The sequence below is a fragment of the Elgaria multicarinata genome, chromosome 3 (assembly GCF_023053635.1).
Source record: "Elgaria multicarinata webbii isolate HBS135686 ecotype San Diego chromosome 3, rElgMul1.1.pri, whole genome shotgun sequence".
In the NCBI taxonomy this organism is placed as follows: Eukaryota; Metazoa; Chordata; class Lepidosauria; order Squamata; family Anguidae; genus Elgaria; species Elgaria multicarinata.
In genome coordinates this window covers 75,093,807-75,112,463 of record NC_086173.1, presented here as the reverse complement: position 1 = coordinate 75,112,463, position 18,657 = coordinate 75,093,807, and the positions used below count along the sequence as shown (strand labels likewise).

General features: G+C 41.9%; 1 protein-coding gene across 2 annotated transcripts in view; it reads right to left on the bottom strand.

Annotated features, from left to right (window-relative positions):
• The window catches only part of NSG2 (neuronal vesicle trafficking associated 2), a 112,113-nt gene that overhangs the window by 68,236 nt on the left and 25,220 nt on the right, over window positions 1-18,657 (bottom strand). Inside the window, exons 2-3 of one of the 2 annotated variants that reach the window (XM_063120623.1) lie at window positions 15,861-15,910; window positions 3,345-3,495 (exon numbers count right to left, since the gene is read on the bottom strand). In XM_063120623.1, the coding sequence (XP_062976693.1) occupies window positions 3,345-3,473 (129 nt within the window). In that variant the 5' untranslated portion in view covers window positions 3,474-3,495; window positions 15,861-15,910. Of the gene's footprint in view, window positions 1-3,344; window positions 3,496-4,300; window positions 4,469-15,860; window positions 15,911-18,657 lie in introns of those variants that run through there. The other variant, XM_063120622.1, reaches the window with a different exon arrangement.

The following is an 18,657-nucleotide window of genomic DNA, read 5'->3' as shown; positions in this document are numbered from 1 at the left end:
ACACACATAGAAGGGTTGGCATAAGAATGGCATATTTATTTATAAAACTTGGCAGGGGCATAGTCAAAATATCTACATTGTTTGAAGAATTTTTTAGCAGTTTCCTTTTTTGTACATTTTAGTCCAAGGAATTAGATGTTTCAGTGTTCTTCAGCAGGGCCTTTTCTTCCATTTTCAAAAGAAACACCTGCTAGTTTGTTTAAAATAATATAATACAGCAGATCTAATGTTTTGTTTTCTAGTGTAATCAAAGGAGATATAGCTGTCCTTCTCTAAAAGCTTCTTAGATAGAAAAGGTTTGAATTTTCATAGCAAATGCAATAAAACAATAACATAATGCTAATAGTAGTAGTAACAGCAACAAAACAACAATAATAATTATTTCTTCAATCTAGCGCTTCACATGTGCTTCAATGTGCACATGGAGCTCCAGAGTGGCTATAGTGCTCTATTCATCCTAGTGGATGAGCCAGCTTCATGCATCGTCCCTGTCTGCATACAAAACAATCCCCCTGCCAGCTGAAGGGAACATGGGATGCCCTCACAGACGGGTGTGTATGTGTTGATGCTTTCATGCCCTGAAGGAATCGGTAAAGTGAAACAAAAGGGTTATAACTAGCATTTCAGAAAGAAATCATAAAATGATTGCATTCAATGTGATGTGTAAATCTCTGTTAATTTCCAAATTAATACCCTTGTAATATTTAGCCTGTTGGTTCTTATAAGAAACTGGTGGGGTAAGTTTCATGAGTTGGCTTCTCTTTCTCATGGCCACAAAAGCACCCATAAATGACCCTCTCGTCAGGGCCCTAAAACCCAGAAGAGCCCCTGGAGACCAGCTTGTGGAGGAGGTTGTATTGCCATCCTCAGATCTGGAGGACTCCCATTCTGAAGAAACCCCCACATCCCAGTCGCCTCCATGTCATTGCAGCCAAAGGCATTAAAAACAAGCATGGCCCCTTTAAAGGAAAAGGCCTCATGCAGTGTATGGGAGGAGCTAGCAGCCTCTAAGAAGCTCAAGCCCCATTTAAGGCACAGTTTGAGTTTGCCAGTTGTTGGAGCAGCGTACAAGCTGCTTTCAGCCTAGTTAGAGTGCTCCATGGTGCTTTCCACACTTTGTTTTCTTAAGCTGGTATCTGACCTTGGCTTTGTTTGAACTCACTTCCCTGGGAACCTGGGAGCAGCAGTACTGTCAACTGGGCTAATCCCCATACTCAACAGGACCTGTGACCTGAAACAGTACACTAGTGAGCAAAGCTACAGCACATGGCTGAGTAGCAGCACTTTAAAGGCTGTGCGAAGGCAGCAGTTATGTTGACCTAGCTCCTTCGACTCTAGTTCAGATCCTGGCTTCCATGCTGACCTTGCAGCTTTTTTTCATATAGTTGCTTGGGACCAAACAACCTAAGGCAGACCGCATTTCTGACACCTTGTTTGTCCCCAGCCATTCATCCACTTGCATTGTGAGGTCCAGCAGTAGGCTGTTGTTACTCCTAGTTGAAAAAATGGGGAAATGAGGCTGAGAAAGCAAGTTGCCTAATGCCACATACTGTGTGGCTGAAGGAGAAGTTGAATCCAGGTCTCCAAAGGTAAAATCCAATGTAAATCCTAATTAGAGTAGACCCATTCAAATAAACAGAACTTAAGTTAGTCATAATGAACTTAAATCCCATTCATTGCAATGGGTCTACTCTAAGTAGGACTTATGTTGGATTTTACCCCCCACCCCACCCCGGTAAAGCACACTATTCACTGGACCAACCCATTTAGATCTATTCAGAACTGCTACAAATTGAACGTTGTCAGCAAGAACCTTGTTCATCTGGGATATGAAGTGGTCAGGGCCCACTTGTTTATCCATCTAGGCAAAATGTGAGAGTCTTATGTTTCTTTGTGTGTAGAGTTTGGGACGTTTGGTGGGGTGGAGAAAAATGCAATTTTATTTTATAAGCTTTTTTGCAGCCCCACTAGAGAGGAAATTGATTCCAGAAAACTAGCACTTAAGAAGCAACCTTCCCTTCTTAAAACTGTATATGTGTATAATGGGGCAGAGGGGACCATCATCTTGATCTTTTCAGAATTCCAACATCAGACCTATTTCCAACAATTTCACACCACACAAGAAATATCCAGCTTACAAACTGTGCATCCTTTACCTTTAAGAAATCATTGGGATTATACCTCCCTGCAATCAGAAATGCAGGTACCCAGCTTGGCTTTGTCTCTTCCCATCTATATCAATACCATCCCTCAGTGTCTGCATCTCAAAGTTACATGAATGGAATTCCTCCATATCTGGCAGTAGATAATGATGCACTGTTGAGAGGAATTCTAGTATTTTGGTATAAAACTGATTTTACTGAGGTAAACTTATTGATCACTTACACTTTCCCCCCTTGCTATTAGCATCCTTCAACCCACATAGCATCAATGTGTTTTCTACAGATTTGTGATATGCATTTGAGTATTAAACATATTTATATCAGTGTTCCTCCATGACAGCTACACCTTTTGTGTATTGTCTAGATATCAGTAGAATGCACAGGTGTAGCAGTGCAGTCATTCTCTCTCCCCCACCCCAGCCCCATAAGGGTTTGAATTGCATAGATTTTCTGGGTACATCTGTGGTGAAATGTGTTTATGGCACTACATTAACTCTCCCTGTGGAAGTATTGATGGGGGCTAACCATGTGTATGGAATAGACAATAGGCTATATAAAGATAACAGATCAATGAGAAACTAATCAATGATTCCCACTTTGTGCATGCCACTCAAATTCTGTGAGTTTTGATTGGGAGATCTACAGCAGTGATCCCTTCCCATAAACCAATTGGAGGGGAGAGAAGGGGTGGAATGAAGGCATGGAATGTTCCTCTGCAGCACTTTACATGGAAGAATTCAACTGTTTCACTCATTTGTAGAAGACCAATTTAATAGCAAATGACCCATCTAGACTGCACACAGAAAGCCAAAATATCACCTTCAGAAATAACATTCCCAAATCATCACAGTGCAGGTGCAGAAGACAATGATACACAACACCATTTTAGTAGTTCAGATGCAGCTTAATCTGTTCCCCAGTTTAAAAAAAAAGTAGCAAATATGAGGACGAACAGACCCTGCCCTTTTGCAGATTTCAGTCACAAACCATTTTCCAGATTTTATGAGCTGGTCTCCTGTGCTTTAAAAAACAAAAACAAAAAAAGAGCACACAGCAAAAGTCAAGCCCTTTTTCTACAGTTGCATTTACATAGAACAATAGGAGCTTTAAAAAAAAAGTGCTTGTGGAAGAATGAAAAAACAGAACAGAACCATTTTTCATTTTGTTTTTGTTTCTGTTTACCTTTTCCGGTGCTGGGAACTGCAAATGATTTACTTCCAAGGGGGTTATCAAAGGAACTGTCTGAAAACCATCCTCATTGGACGGCTGCTGCTTGTTCTTGTCATTCAAATTGCTCCCCAGTTTCACCATCCTTAGACCTCACGTTCCAGACCTAAAACATATTGAGATGACCACTGTTAAAGGAAGGAACTGTTAGGTGCAGTGGGGGTGGGGGTGGGGAGAAGACTAGAAATGTTGCTTTGTGATGTCTCAGTCAGCCCTGCAGGTCATACCATTTCTATTTGCATGTCTCTGCTAGATTTCTAGAGGGGTGGGGAAGCCCTTAGTTTCTGGGAACCATATAAAAGAATATAAAACATCAAGTACGCTGCTTGAGACATCCTCCAAGAGAGATCAGATCAAGCTTGTTTAGATCCAAGCATAACAAGTACTGTTGTAAATCAAGATCATACCATATGAGTGAACCCCGCCTTGCTGCTTTGTTATAAATCCAAGGAAACCAGCAGACTTCACAAGGAATGGGTTTGGCCCAGGTTTGCGGAGGGGGTTGTTGTGGTGTGTGTGTGTGTGTGTGTGTGTGTGTGTGTGTGTGTTTTAAATCACAATGACTACATTAACCCCCTGGAGTGTGGCACTTAATGAGCAATCCCTGTTTATAGCAATCCGTTTGTAGCAATATTTAGCAATCCCCTGATTATAGGCAGCACATAGAGTCTGTTATTAAAGAATGGATATGGTTGTACTCCGGGACTATAATTTTTAATAGTCACATTGAGGATGGTGATTAAAGAGGCCATTTCCCTTCTCAGTTTTTCTAATCGCTGATAAATCTGTACAGTACGAATGGACAGAAGGGGCACAAATACACGCTTCATAATCAGGAGGACCCACACACAACACAACCCCCCACACACAACCCCCACCCCCACCCCATCAGCCTCCCCCTGTGTACTTACTGCAGGACACACCGCGCTCTAAGAAGGAGGCTCAGGCCGGATTGCGCCAAAGAGCTGGGTATATTTCCCCCCTTCCTTTCCTGGGTGGTGCTGAATGGACAGCGCTTCGCTCGCTCCTCAGCCGGCTGGTTCCCAAGCGCTACTGAAAGCGAATCAGGAAGCGAGTGCACAGAGCAGCTCGCGTCTGCGGCAGGCAAGCCCTCCCAAGCTGGCTGGGGCGGCGGCGGCTTCTGCGCGGGATCTGGCACCACCTGCTGTTGCAGAGTATGGCCACACGCGCTTGGCAAGCGAGGAAGCGGGCGGAGGAGGAGACGTTTACCCGCGACGCCACCTCCAGTCCGCTCGGGGAACGCCAGCCAGGTTTCTGTGCTTAGCAGCAGCACGGCCTGCGCACTTCCGACACGACCGTGGAGCTTTCTCTGTGCCTTCTCCTGTCTGCCATGATGTCATGGACAACAACTAGACACGACTTCAGTAAACAGGACAACAACATACAAGATCCTTAGTCGTAGCAGGGAGAACCTTATCGGGAAGAAATCCTAGGCAGGGTTATTTATTTATTTATTTATTTTCACTAGGGCTCACTGTCCTTGGTGGACTCACGAATGGGGGTGGGGGCGGGAGAAGCGATTATTTTACTTTGGTCTGATCTTGAGGACTCGGAGCTAAATCTCAGAGGAGTCAACAGAAGGCAATAGCCACTGGAAACAAATGAGGACGGTTTTAGGCACACACGTTTCCAAAAGAATGTGCACTTGATGGAGGCCTAGGAGTTGGAACACAAGGCAGGGGCAGATCAATCCTAACACCTACTAGGGGGGGATCTACACTACTGCTTTAAAGCGCTTTATAACAGTTTTGACAACTGTTGGGGCCCAGGACACACTGCATATACAAGTTTCAAAACGTTTTCAAAGCGCTTTAAAAGCAGTAGTGTAGATCCCCCCTAGGAGAGCCGCCTGTAACCTGGTTCCCTACAGATGTTTTGTGCTACAACTCCCAGCATGCCAGGTTGGGGAAGGCTCTACCAGGATGAAGGTCCTGTTGAATTCATTGGGACTTCCAAGTAAACATGCTCAGGATCAGACTGTAAGATGTGGAGGTGGGCTTGCCTGCAAAATAAGATGAGGGCTTCTTTCAGTCTTTCCATGGAAAAGCCAATAACGTATCCAGTGCTGTACACAAAGATGTCAAGGACTCTATTTGCTCTGACTTAATTACTCTTCCCAACTATCATTCATCTATCTCGCTGAACAGCATTTCAGCCTAACCCCAAGCATAGCGATGCATAATCATTAAACAATGCAGCTCCTAATATAGTGGCTTTTAACTACTGATCTGGTCCTCAGTGTTAATTCTCAGACCCATTACCTTGTGGAGCAACAACAACAACGACAAAAACGGCAAAGGAGCCCGTCCATTTTTCCACTTCTCTTGGAGAAAACAATGTCTTCTTTTTCCATCTAGCAGCACAGAACGCACAACAGGAACAGACTTAAGCTCTTTTCACATGTGATGTCGACAATCTCCTTTGAGCCTCCACTGCACTCAACATGGGTAGCTAACCTATCACCATTAGACAGAGAAGGCTTTTAAGTGATACCAGTCCATTTGACTAGTTTGTGGAAGAATAGAATGGGCTGGGCTGGCATGGCCAGTAAATGGGCCACCGCAGTTCAAGATGAACTGGTTTCTGTTGACTGAATATTTTCAGATATTATGCTGAAGGTGCAATATATATTTTAGCCTACACCCCATGCAAACACAGCTGAAGTGACATTGTTGGTTATACCTTTGGAGTTACTGTTACCAAACCTGAGCAAATTTGGAGACTGCAGGAGGGGGGGGAAGTGTTGGAAGTCTCATTCTGCAAGGAGTAGCCTTCTGCTTGCAGATGAACATTTCTGGATCTAACCTTTGGAAATCAAGTAGTGCAAGGCCAGGAACATGAGAAACAGGGAGTGAGCAAAGCAAGAGGTGACAGAAGGACATGGACCAGCCCCTTTATCTCTTACCATGATGATATCTGAATGCATGTAAGTGGAAACAATGGGAAAATGCAAGAACAAAATTGCATTTAATTATTCTTCAGACATCATAGGAAGACGCTCTTGGCTACTTGTCATTCCATCAAGCATAATGCCTGAATGCATCTTTTGAGTTAAACCCAAAACATAGTTTAGCATTATTACACTGGGGCGAGGGGAGGGAGAACCACACATGCAGCAACATATTTCCATAATTTTGGGAAGAAAAAAAGGAGAGTGGCAACTCCAAAAGAGAAACTTAATTTGGGCTTTTCTTCTTAAGGCTGAGGAATCCCCTGCAGCTATTTTAGGAAGTTTAAAAGGTTGATTTTAGGGTTGAAAACTTTTCTCTTTGAAACTTGCCAAATCAATTTTTTGCACATTTATATGAAGTAGCAGTAATGAGTTTATATAAACTGGGTGCTTCATGTTTAAAGCTGTCAGCAATGCCCAGAGACTGAGAACAAGTGAAATCTCAGTAAGGGCACCATTGAGACAGCAGACGCAAAGTGAGTTACAAACAACAAATCAAAGAGAAACTTGAAGATTTTATTGCATATTAGATATAATCTGGCATGTTTGCCCACACAGGGCCAATGTATGCAGCAGAAGACTGTGAGAATATGAAGCACTGCTTTCTGACAACAGAAAATTGTGTCCTTGTTTTATTCTTTTAATAAGAGTCCCACAGGATATACATTTCCCTTTTTAATCTAAACAAATCAGAGGGAAATTGCTGCTTCCATTATCACTTCCAGTGATCCCATATGTTTAAGAAGCCAGGCCACCCATTTCAGGTGCAATTTGCCTTGGTATTCAGTGCCTGCAACACACATGAGCCAATTGTCAGGGCAACCAAAAAGCTTGTCTTCTGCCTGTTTTAAAGTCCAGCATCAGCGCTGATTACACATAGGTTACCTTCATTGTTCAATTTCTCTCTCTGGCTTTTCCAGCCATGTCTGAAATATGGGTAAGCAAGCACATATTCTTTCTTTCTTTCTTTCTTTCTTTCTTTCTTTCTTTCTTGTAAATGTATTTAAGACTCTGGATAAGACATTATCTAAACAAAACATACATACAGTAGAAATTTAAAATGGCCACAAAGCCCATATGCTTAGACTTATGCCAGCAAAATTACTGGCACCTCCATCCTGCTACATCTTAATAGAACTCTTGGGCTTTCTGTTCCCTCTAAAAGTATTTATGAACACGCACATGCACACTGCATCAGTATTTTGCTGACACATTATTTTAGCATTGGGGAATAATGCCCATATGGTAGCCAAAGCCGTAAAATTTCCAGGGGTCAGGAGCCACATTATCCCCTGCAACCCACTGGAGGCTGAATTTGCTGCTGCAGTGGTGGCAAAAAGTGGCAATTTTGCAGGGCAAATAGGCATGCAAGGAGAGTGCACTTTTTTTTTCATGCAACACTGTGCTCTTGGGCAGGGGGACACATGTTGTTCATAGAGCTCGTCTATACATTATATTCATCATAGGGGTTGACATCCACATGGCACCCCCTCACACACATTGTATCATCTAGTACAATCAGCAGAAGATGGGAAACTACCTTATACTCTGTCAGACTATTGGCCCATCTAGCTCAGTATTATCTGCACTGACTGGCAATAGCATTCTGGAGCTTCAGTCAAGGCTCTTTCCCAGTCTTACCAGATGATGCTGTGAATTAAAGCTGGAATCTTCTGCATGCAAAGCATGTGCTCTGCCACTGAGCAATGGCAACCACAAGGTTGCACATCTGGGCTTGTAGTCCACGGAGGGGAGACAGTAAAGCAATTCCTGCTGAATATTATTAATGCCTCCCTAAGGGGAGATAAATTTCCACCATCTTTGAACGAAGCAAATGTTAGACTGCTTCTGAAAAAGACCCCTCTTGATCGCCTGGACTTTAATAATCATAGGCCAGTGAGTAATTTACCATTTTTGAGCAAGGTAATCAAGAGGGCAGTGGCCATTCAACTCCAAGCTGTCTTAGATGAAACCAGTTATCTGGATCCATTTCAAGCTGTGTTCAGAACGGGATACAGAGTTGAGACTACCTTGGTCACCCTGGTAGATAATCTTCACCTGGGAATCGATAGGGGGAGTGAATTCTTATTGGTTCTTTTGGACCTCTTAGCAGCGTTCAATGCCATCAGTATCCTTCTGGACTGCCTGAGGGAGTTGGGGGCACTGCTTTCGGCTCCTTCCTCTCAGGGCAGTCCCAGATAGGGTCGCTTGGGTATAGTTGCTCCTCAAAAAAGCAGCTGTTATTTGGAGTTCCCCAGGGTTCCATCCTATCCCCAACGCTGTTTAATATCTACATGAAACCGCTGGGAGAGATCATCAGGGGATTTGGGGCCAGGTGTTATCAGTTCACCAAATCTTTTTCTCCATATGGAAAGTATACCTCCTCTGAATTTAAAAATGGGCTGGATGAGGGAGAACAAACTGAAGTTGAATCCAGGCAAGACAGAGATGCTTGTCGTAAAGGATCCTAATGCAGGTATTGAGGTATGTTAACCAGTTCTGGATGGGGTCACACACTCTCTGAAGGAGCACGTTTGTAGCTTGGGGGTGCTTTTTGACCTGGCCCTACTGGAGGTGATGGTGAGAAGCACCTATCAATTTTGGCTGATATGCATCTATGCCCATTCCTGGAATATGTGGACCTGGTAACAGAGGTGCATGTGCTGATAACCTCTAAATTGGATTTCTGCAAAGTGCTGTACTTGGAGCTGACTACAGTGCGATATGGCTGCAAGAAAGGCAAATGCTATTTTGGGCTGCATTAATAGAAGTATAGTTTCCAAATCACGTGAGGTACTGGTTCCTCTCTATTCAGCCTTGGTTAGGCCTCATATAGAGTATAGCATCCAGTTCTGCGTTCCACAATTCAAGAAGGACACAGACAAGCTGGAGCGTGTTCAGAGGAGGGCGACCAGGATGATCAGGGGTCTGGAAACAAAGCCCTATGAAGAGAGACTGAAAGAACTGGGCATGTTTAGCCTGGAGAAGAGAAGATTGAGGGGAGACATGATAGCACTCTTCAAATACTTAAAAGGTTATCACACAGAGGAGGGCCAGGATCTCTTCTCGATCCTCCCAGAGTGCAGGACACGGAATAACGGGCTCAAGTTAAAGAAAGCCAGATTCCAGCTGGACATCAGGAAAAACTTCCTGACTGTTAGAGCAGTATGACAATAGAATCAGTTACCTAGGGAGGTTGCGGGCTCTCCCACACTAGAGGCATTCAAGAGGCAGCTGGACAACCATCTGTCAGGGATGCTTTAGGGTGGATTCCTGCATTGAGCAGGGGGTTGGACTCGATGGCCTTGTAGGCTCCTTCCAACTCTGCTAGTCTATGATTCTACATATTTAGTTCAGAAACTTAAACTGGTACAAAATATGGCAGCCAGGTTGGTCTCCGGGACATCCTGTGGAGACCATATAATACCAATATTAAAATCTTTACACTGCTGCCAATTCCTTTCTGAGCAAAATATAAAGTGCTTAAAGCTCTACATGTTCTAGGTCCAGGGTACCTTAGGGAGCAACTCCTCCTTCAGTGTTCCAGCTCACCACTTAAGGTCCTTGGAGGATTATCCACTGCAACTGCCTAACGTGAGGTTGGCAGTCACACACCAGAGGACCTTTTCCTTCACCACCCCTCAGCTGTGGAATGACCTGACAGTTGAAATGCGCCTGCTGACTTCTTTTAATGTCTTTAAGCAGGCATTAAAGACTCTATTATTCTAGCAAGCCTTAACTTTTAAGAACATTATTGCTGACCATTAAATATTGTTTTGTGCTGTATGGTTTTATTGATTATTTTTTCTTTTTAAATTGCTTTTAACCTTTTTAGGCTGGCTAGGGTACTGTTTTATTGATTGTTTTATCTTGTTTAAATTGTTTAAACTTTGTATGTTCGCTAGGGTATTCTGTATATAGGCGGAATATAAATTTAATAACAACAACAACAACATGAATTTTAATGCCCCCAAAGGTGAATGCCCATTACATGGAGCATGTATGAAGACATTCATTATGCAATGTCCTCAACTCATGCAGTGAGTTGAACCAAACTTTATAGCTGGTGTGTGTGCGTTTGCAAATCTCAGAAAGGAATGCTGAAATTCACACACCCAGTTTGGATGATCTTATCTTTATAAACTCAGATATGCATGCAGCCCCTTTGCTCCTCCCTTTGCAGAGATCCTCAATAAGCCAAAATGTCTTTAATTAACCAAAATTCCAGAACTCCAGTTTATTAGAGACTTCCTGGTTTACTGAATCATATCTCAAATGGAGGAGAGAAGGGGCTGTGCTGGCTGGAAAAAGGCTTGTGAATATCCCTGGCTTATTAAAATGAGATACAGTCATCCAAATGTGGCCATAGTGAATGTAACAAATAAATCAGCTCACGCATGGTGGTTGCAGGTGTTAGTTATCAAAGACCATTTCGGGCAGGTAATACATGCTCCATCTCCAGCGATCCTTAAGATGCACAACGGGCATTCAGCAGCTCTACTCGCCTCTTTAGCACTTCTTGTCTTTATAATTATTTATCTCTTACTCATTGCGTCACGTCTTATCAACATGAATGGTTTATGATTACAGAAAATTGTCATGAACTGCTATGCTAGGTAAAGGTAAGAGGTAACAGTTATGAAGGAAGCAGTATACAGTAACTAATCAAGACACCTAAAATAAAAGCTCAATATATTCAGACTTACCACAAGGGGAAACTACATCTTACGAGTACATTCAAGCAGCTCTCCAATTCTGGATGCAAGGAAATAAATATCCCGGATTGTGTATGGCACTGAGGGCCTTCCTTTCAAATGTAAGCCCAACTTCTCAAAGATCTAGAATGAGTGGGATAAGTTGTTCTTCCAGACAGGTACAAGTGACGTCTACAAATCCAAGACATTTGAGGCAGTTAGGCTGGACACCAAGTTTGCTCCTATCTGCATACACCCATCTTGGATTTTGTTTCTTAATGTACCAGCATGCAAGGGCAAAATGTTGGGTGATAGAGCACTGGCAAAGACTCCCTCTACAAGACTCCACTGCCCATCTAGCAGAAATGAAGGGCGGGCTGGAACATGGAGAAGATCGCCTCCAGGATGCTCCCACGCTGCATAGGATTCCTGTCAGCCTCCGAGTTTGGAAGCTGACAGGAATTGTGATAGGATTGAGCCCTAAGCTTATTGTTGAACCATAGTTTTTGCTTCTTTTTTGTTCCTGACAATGAATATATGACCCTCTTACCAGAATGTGGGCAGAACTGAGTCGAACATTGTAAACTGAAGAAGGAAGGAGACCCTGTCGAGGAGAGACTGAAAATTGTCAAAAACCTAAGCCAAAAGAGGAGACACAATTAGAGATGCAACAGTGCTCCACTCCTCAGAAAAGTGTCTTTTTTATTTTGGTTATTAGTGCCTGTGTGACTTTTGAACTATTCTCCTGTGCTATGAGTCTTGGAATTTCCAGGCAATTACCCATAATAGCAAGGGAGTAGAGAAGAACTATACTAGAAGAGTGAATATTGGGTGAAGGGGGAATCTTCCTCAAATCCCCAGTAGGCTATATTAAGTTGAATAGTTCCTGTATTCCTACTTTCAGTAATAAAATGCTGACAGTGCATCCCAATTCATCACCATCATGAATTCATACCTTATTGTTTTCATGACCCTGCAGTATCTGGCTGCCACGTATTTTTCAGGGTGCATTACTCTGTATTTTTCAAAATACATCTTAAGATTCAGATACACCATTTTAATGGAATAAGGGGGAAATCAGTTTAGAGACACAAGTGCCTTGATTCAGCAAAGTAATTAGTACAATACATGTACAATCAACATAAATATTTTATTGTGTTGTATCCATAGTATATTGTATTTTTAAAGGAAATAGAAACAATGAGCAACGCTGTCTCAGGGTTTAAACAAAATACCTATAACTATGTAATTTAATCAAACTTGCATTAAAATGAAGCTATTATGCTAAAAAGGCAAAAAGAAATTCCACAAAGCTTATACAGGGCTTGTATTCCAGTATGTCTAATGCCAACAATCTGTTTTTCTTGAATAGCTAATTGGACAGTGGTTAGAATAAAAACAATCCAATTCATAACCTGACAATAAATCTTCATTTCCTTCTCGCTTTAGTTTCTACACCCATCCAAAAATGGCTTCATCCTGATGGGAAAAGATTTGAAAAACTAGGTTATGAATATCTTGTTTAAAAATTAAAAAAACGTATTGAGTAGTTACTTGTCCTTATACCACATGTCAAAGGCTAAAGATTTTATTGCAACTTTTTCTATCTGCGAAGTTCTTCAATTCTGCAGTAATATTTCATGCATTTGCATGTAAATATGAGAGCCAGTATGCTGTAATAGTTAGACCGAGACAGCGGAGAGCTGGGTCTAAAGTTTCACTGAGGGTCAACCTAGATGTGACACTAAGCATGTCCCTGGGACTCTTTTAAAAACAGAAAAAGAGCAGGCACAAAGGGCCCAGTTCTTATCAGTACTGCAGTCCACAGTGATGAGAGATGTAAACTCTTCCCTTCCGAAATCACTCACCTACACACCTACACACACTGCCATTATTCCTGGGCGGGGGGAAGCTCCCATTGGCCCTAATGGAAGCTTTTGAGCGGAGGTTAATAGCAGTGTGTGGGGGTGGGATTTTCATCAGGATCACAGCTGGAGTGGGAACAGTTCATCCTCTCTGCTTCATGTGCTGTGTGGTACAGGTGAAACTGGGCCTTCTCACACTTACTAACTTTTAAAAATCCATACTTCCCAATGATGGATTTAGCTTCGTATATAGTTTAGACCTCAGCCATGAAGTTTACAGGGTGGTCTCAGGCCAGTCACTATTGTCTCAGCCTAACCTACATCACATTTATATCTACATTGTGGATATAAAATGTGGGGGGGGAGGTGAGGGCATTCCTGTGCTCCTTGGAGGAAATACAAGATGTAAATATTTATACATATGTAGGCAAGAGGAACCCACATATAATGTTTATATGGGAAACTTGCAGGCTGCATGCAGCCCTCAGAGACTTCTTGTGTGGCTCATTGCAGGTGCCCACTGCCACCGCTGCTCTCCTCCCCCACTTTCCTCCCCCTTCACTGCCTTCTGGGGCCTCTGCCATTCAGTTTGCCAGCAGACTTGCACTCCCAATAGCCCACCAGATAGTCGTTTTCAGGAACACAACTTAAATGGGGAAGATAGTGCAGCACACATCATGTGCCTTTTCCTGCCCAGCTGATTGGATAAAGTGCTGTCATCCTGCAGGAAGGGAAGGTTGCATGTATGAGTGTGTGAAGGCACATGTCCCTGTGTTACTGGTGAAGCTCCCAACACACTGCCCATTGCCAAATGCAGCCCTCAGGTACAAAAGGGTTGCCCACCTCTGGTTTATACAATCCACTTTATATAGGTGAAACAAGTCATAATTCTTCCATATGTAGTTAGTCTTCCTAGAATTGTGGACTGCTCATCCATGACCCATGTTGCAGAGTCACCATCCCTATGACTCATACTGTACCTTTAACAGCAGCCTGGCGTACACAATTTTAAGAGGTGAAGCTTTCCCCACCATTTCCCTCCCTGTCAGAAATGGCAGGAAAGAGGTTCAGTTATGAAACAGTGCATCATTTTCTTTACATTTCGCCATGTGGAGACACATTTGTAATTTAAGCACAGAAGAACCAGAAGTTGACATTCCTTGGGAAAACTGTGGAAGAAGCCTTCTTTGCCCAGTGCCTATAGACTGAATTTATGCAGTTCCTGAATTTATGCAGTATGCCCTCTTCAGTGGGCCTGAGATGGGCAAATGGGCAGAAGGCAGCTTTGCTCTCTTAACCAACAGCTCTTAGGATGGATCCTTGTGAAACTGTACTAAGGAGCAAACTAAGGAAGAAACTTCAGCACGAAACTGTGGAACAACCGTAGCTTCAGTGTGGGATAGAACCAGCATTCTCCTCAACTCCTAGATTTCACATATATTATGGTTTGATCCAAACAGATATATTTCCACACTATTAAAGTCTACAAGCGGAGTTGACTATTCTGTTTTGAATCCCATATCATCCAATAAATTTATTTCTTGGACTTTGTACCTAACTCTGTTTTGATTTTATGAAGAATATTGATACCAGATCCTGCAGTATTTCAGAATATTGGGCTCTTGTAGATGTAAAATACCACAGTGGGAAACTATTTGACTTTGGCAATAGACCAAAGAGCTGAAATATGGTAAACAATGTAATTCCAAACTCTGTATGACTCCAGCATATGCCATTCCATTATATAGTGAGGTATATCTATGAGTCAGGTGGTTTGCAAAGCATAAAAATGTCTTTCCTACCAATAAGCAAAGCCTTTTGAGGAAATTTCCATGGAAAAATGCACCATCAAAAGGCCCTCTATAGTATCTGAGAAAAATTGTTGTGTCAGGTGGAGCAGCAATTTAAACTCATAAAATTTCACCACAGCTTCAACAATCATCCAGCTGTCCAACAAACTCTCAAGAATTCCTACAGGAGCATCAACTTCTGTGTTCTATTTGTGAAAGCCACCTTGGGAGGGCTTCTGCCCTGAAAGGTAGTCAAGAAATATTTAAAATAAATAAATAAATCTCCCACAATGCCAAATACATTAACCAAAGCTCCTCGCCCCCATTACAACAATGTTATTTGCCCTGGAAGAGCTCCAAATCCATAAACGGTGATCCTTGCCTATATGACATCACTGCCAAGGAAGTCCATTCTAAAAGGAACAGAGACATACAAAGCCTCTCTGTACAGCATATTATTCCACGGCACTAGAAGTCGAGCTCTATTTATTTTATTCATTACCTCTCTTGGACTCATATTTTAACAAAATTGTGAAAGACCTCAAATGGAGAATAAGTCTATCAATGGCTACTAGTTCAAATGGCTATATGCCACCTCCAACAGAAGAGGCAGTATGCCTATGTTCATCATTTGCTGGGGAACATGGGTGGGAGGGTGCTGTTGCACCACATCCTGCTACGTTGGTCCCTGTTCAACAGCTGGTTGGCCACTGTGTGAACAGAGTGCTGGACTAGATGGACCCTTGGTCTGAGCCAGGATGGATCTTCTTAAATTAGGGGTGATGAGCCTGGGGGCCAAATCTGGCTATTCCCTAGATAGCCACAGCCTCCTTCCCTTTCCCCAACCACCTGCCCTTTGGTGGTTTCCCAAGTTTTGTGCAGTTTTTCCCACTCTAAAAGGTTGGAATGCCTCTCCCAAAGCTTGGCTGTAAGAGCTTTAAGCTACAATATGCTGACGTTCGTTGTATTTTTGGCCCCATCCTTTTTTGCCTTCATCTCCACCCACCACTAGAATGTAGCCCCTAGGAGCTTCCCTGAATTTGAATTCAGCCCTCGGAGGTTCCCTAACCATGACCTATATTGTACCACACATTTCATTAAAATGACTTTACATCCCTACTTTGTCATTGAAACAGAGTTGTTTTACTCACTGTGTCAGTGCAGGAAGCCCCATTTTGTGCATCCTGGTTTACATCTTTACCTGTAGAAGAATTCAAGAAACAATTAATACCACTTTCATCTGTACTGAAACTAACTCTCATTATATTTCCTGTGAAACCATGTGTACTGTTAACATTGTAATAGACCATCACCTTTAAAGAACACACTTTGTAGAAATGAAGTGTGACATTAATAATCTTGCTTTCATAAACACCCTTGGTGCAAAACAGAGGCTTGTTGATTCAGATTTTTTGTTCCGCATACGCAGTCCCACTAGGATTAACCCAATGTATTTTTACTACTTATCTGATAAAGAATTCAGATCAATAGACTTATCTCCTTCCTTGGTGCAATATTGTGCAAAATCTGCTAATTAGAAAGAAGGCATTAGAATAGAGTGCTTTCAGCTAAATAGAGTTTAATAAGTGAGCCACAATTAAACCTTTGGAAAAATGAGCTACAATTAGCACTGAGGGTAACATAATGGTGCCTTTCAGAAAGATGCAAATTATAGCCAAAGATAATTACTACTATGTAATTCCTAATGGATGATAATAGAAATGGATGATAACAGAAATGGGCATTAGAAAACAGATGTTGGGGGAGGATAACTCCAGCCATTCCTTTCTCCTGATGTACAAACAAAACTATTGACAAGGCCATTCTTACTGTCGTCAAGGCCAAGGGAAGAAAGTTGCATCTTTAAGTAAAAGTGCTACATAACCATCAAGGCAGAATTTTAGGTTTGGGGTTTGTTTGTTTAAATAAAATAAAATGCAAATGCCTCCAAAGCTCTATTAACTCTTCTTGTAATCTAGTGAGAAAGCAAGGCAGGCTGCAGCTGCAGACTGGGTAAACAGGGTCATAGTTACAAAGACCACAGATTAGTTCCTGTCCTTGTACAGAGGAGTTACAATGGGTTGGAGACACCAATAACTGATGGCTGTACATATACTAATTTCAGAGGGTGAAATTTAGCAGTCCCATTCAACATAGTGCAAGTATTAAAGCCTACATATACTTATCTGAGACTGGGAATAAGTCCCATTGCATTCAATAAAGCTTTCATCTGTTAGACATGTACAGTATTGCACTGTAAGACTACACTTCTAAGCATACTTAATTGGAAGTAAGCCCCACTGAAATCAATGGGATTTACTTTCAATCAAGTGAATATCTTTAGAACTGGGTTGCAAGATCCCACTGATTTCAATAATACCTAGTTACAATTAACATATGCTGAATTTTGACCATTAGATGCCTATTTACTTTGGCTCATATGAGGAAGTTACATGTGGGTTTGATATCCTAACCCTATCCTGAGGCCACAATGCTATATATACTTACCTGGGAAGAAATCTCATTGAACAAAGAGAAATTTACTTCTGAGTAAACATATGTATGATGTCATTGGAGGTGTTTGCACTGGCATAACATCACGAGAATGTTGCAGATCATTGTCTGTGCCCGCACAATTAAAGGCAATCTACAATATTGGGCTTCCCTAATGGTTAATAAGGAATTTCATTTAATTTCACTTGGGCTATTTGGAAATATATGGCATGTGAATAATGAAGAGTTATACAAAATATTACAACAGAAGCCACCAGAAATTATTTGCAATATTCTACACTCACATAGTTTGCAAACCTCTGTTACCATTAACGTGAGCTAAGCAGACAAACTGAGGGAGAGAATATGTCACTTTACATTTAACAGATAACTCTTAATGGATTGGCAAATCTGTTTCCTAAAACTAATTAAACTGTGGAGCCAGAAATTCCAATTATGTTGGTAAGCATAATATTGTGTTACTTTGAATTGTGCAGCAGCTACAAAGCTCTAATGGAAACTACATCAATAGAGTGTCAGTTTTAATTCATGCTTCATTTTCACGTAATGAAATTGCAACATCCAGGCCACCACTAGACGGAAAATATTCTAAAATTCTATTACTGTTAAGTCACAGTAGGAGCCCCCTTGTTTATGTATTACACATGTGCTGTAGAAAGTCTTCTTTCACATTTGAGAGAAGAAGATACTGGCTGACTTCAGATGACACTCTAATGAACTGGGGGGGGGGGGGGTAGTAGGAACAGAATGGGAAACAACCGTTGATTAGTGTGTCGTCCAAACTCAGCCACTTACTTTCATGTTAGATTTTGAACCAAATTTGGACTATTTCATGGAGACACTGTTCTTTTGTGTATCCCTTATTTATAGCATTGTAAGATTGGAAATATGGACAGGAGAAGGTTAATGGAACCAGAAGTACTATTGGGGACTCCTTTAACAGCCTTGGCAAAGGTGCTAAGTTTCTCTCTTTTTAGGGAAATTACATCTAAATGACTAACAAAAGACTCCTGTAGAAGGTGACAGCCATTTTAGCAAAAGGACATGCCTTTCTCCCCACACTCCTGGCTAAGGATGTTGTAATCTAGGTACCTGTGTGTCAAAAGTACAAGAGAGACTGCAAATTGAATCAAACATAGAGGAAGAGACTCAGAGTATTTCTACATTAAGGGGAAATCGTGTTGCTTACCCGGAGCTTTGTGCCTCCTGGTTCTTTTTTTGCAATTGTTATGGGCTGCGTTACATGTACAGAGAGGGGCAACCACATGCTTTGAATTGAATACTTTCCCTCCCTTTACTTCTGTTGATACAGAGCCATCTAGTCACAGGAGATCCAGCTTTTCCCTAGATATTACCACATTAAAAGTGGTTCTTTTCATAGATGGATTTCCAGGGAATACCACAAGAGATGTCCTGGTTGTTGATGATGTCAAG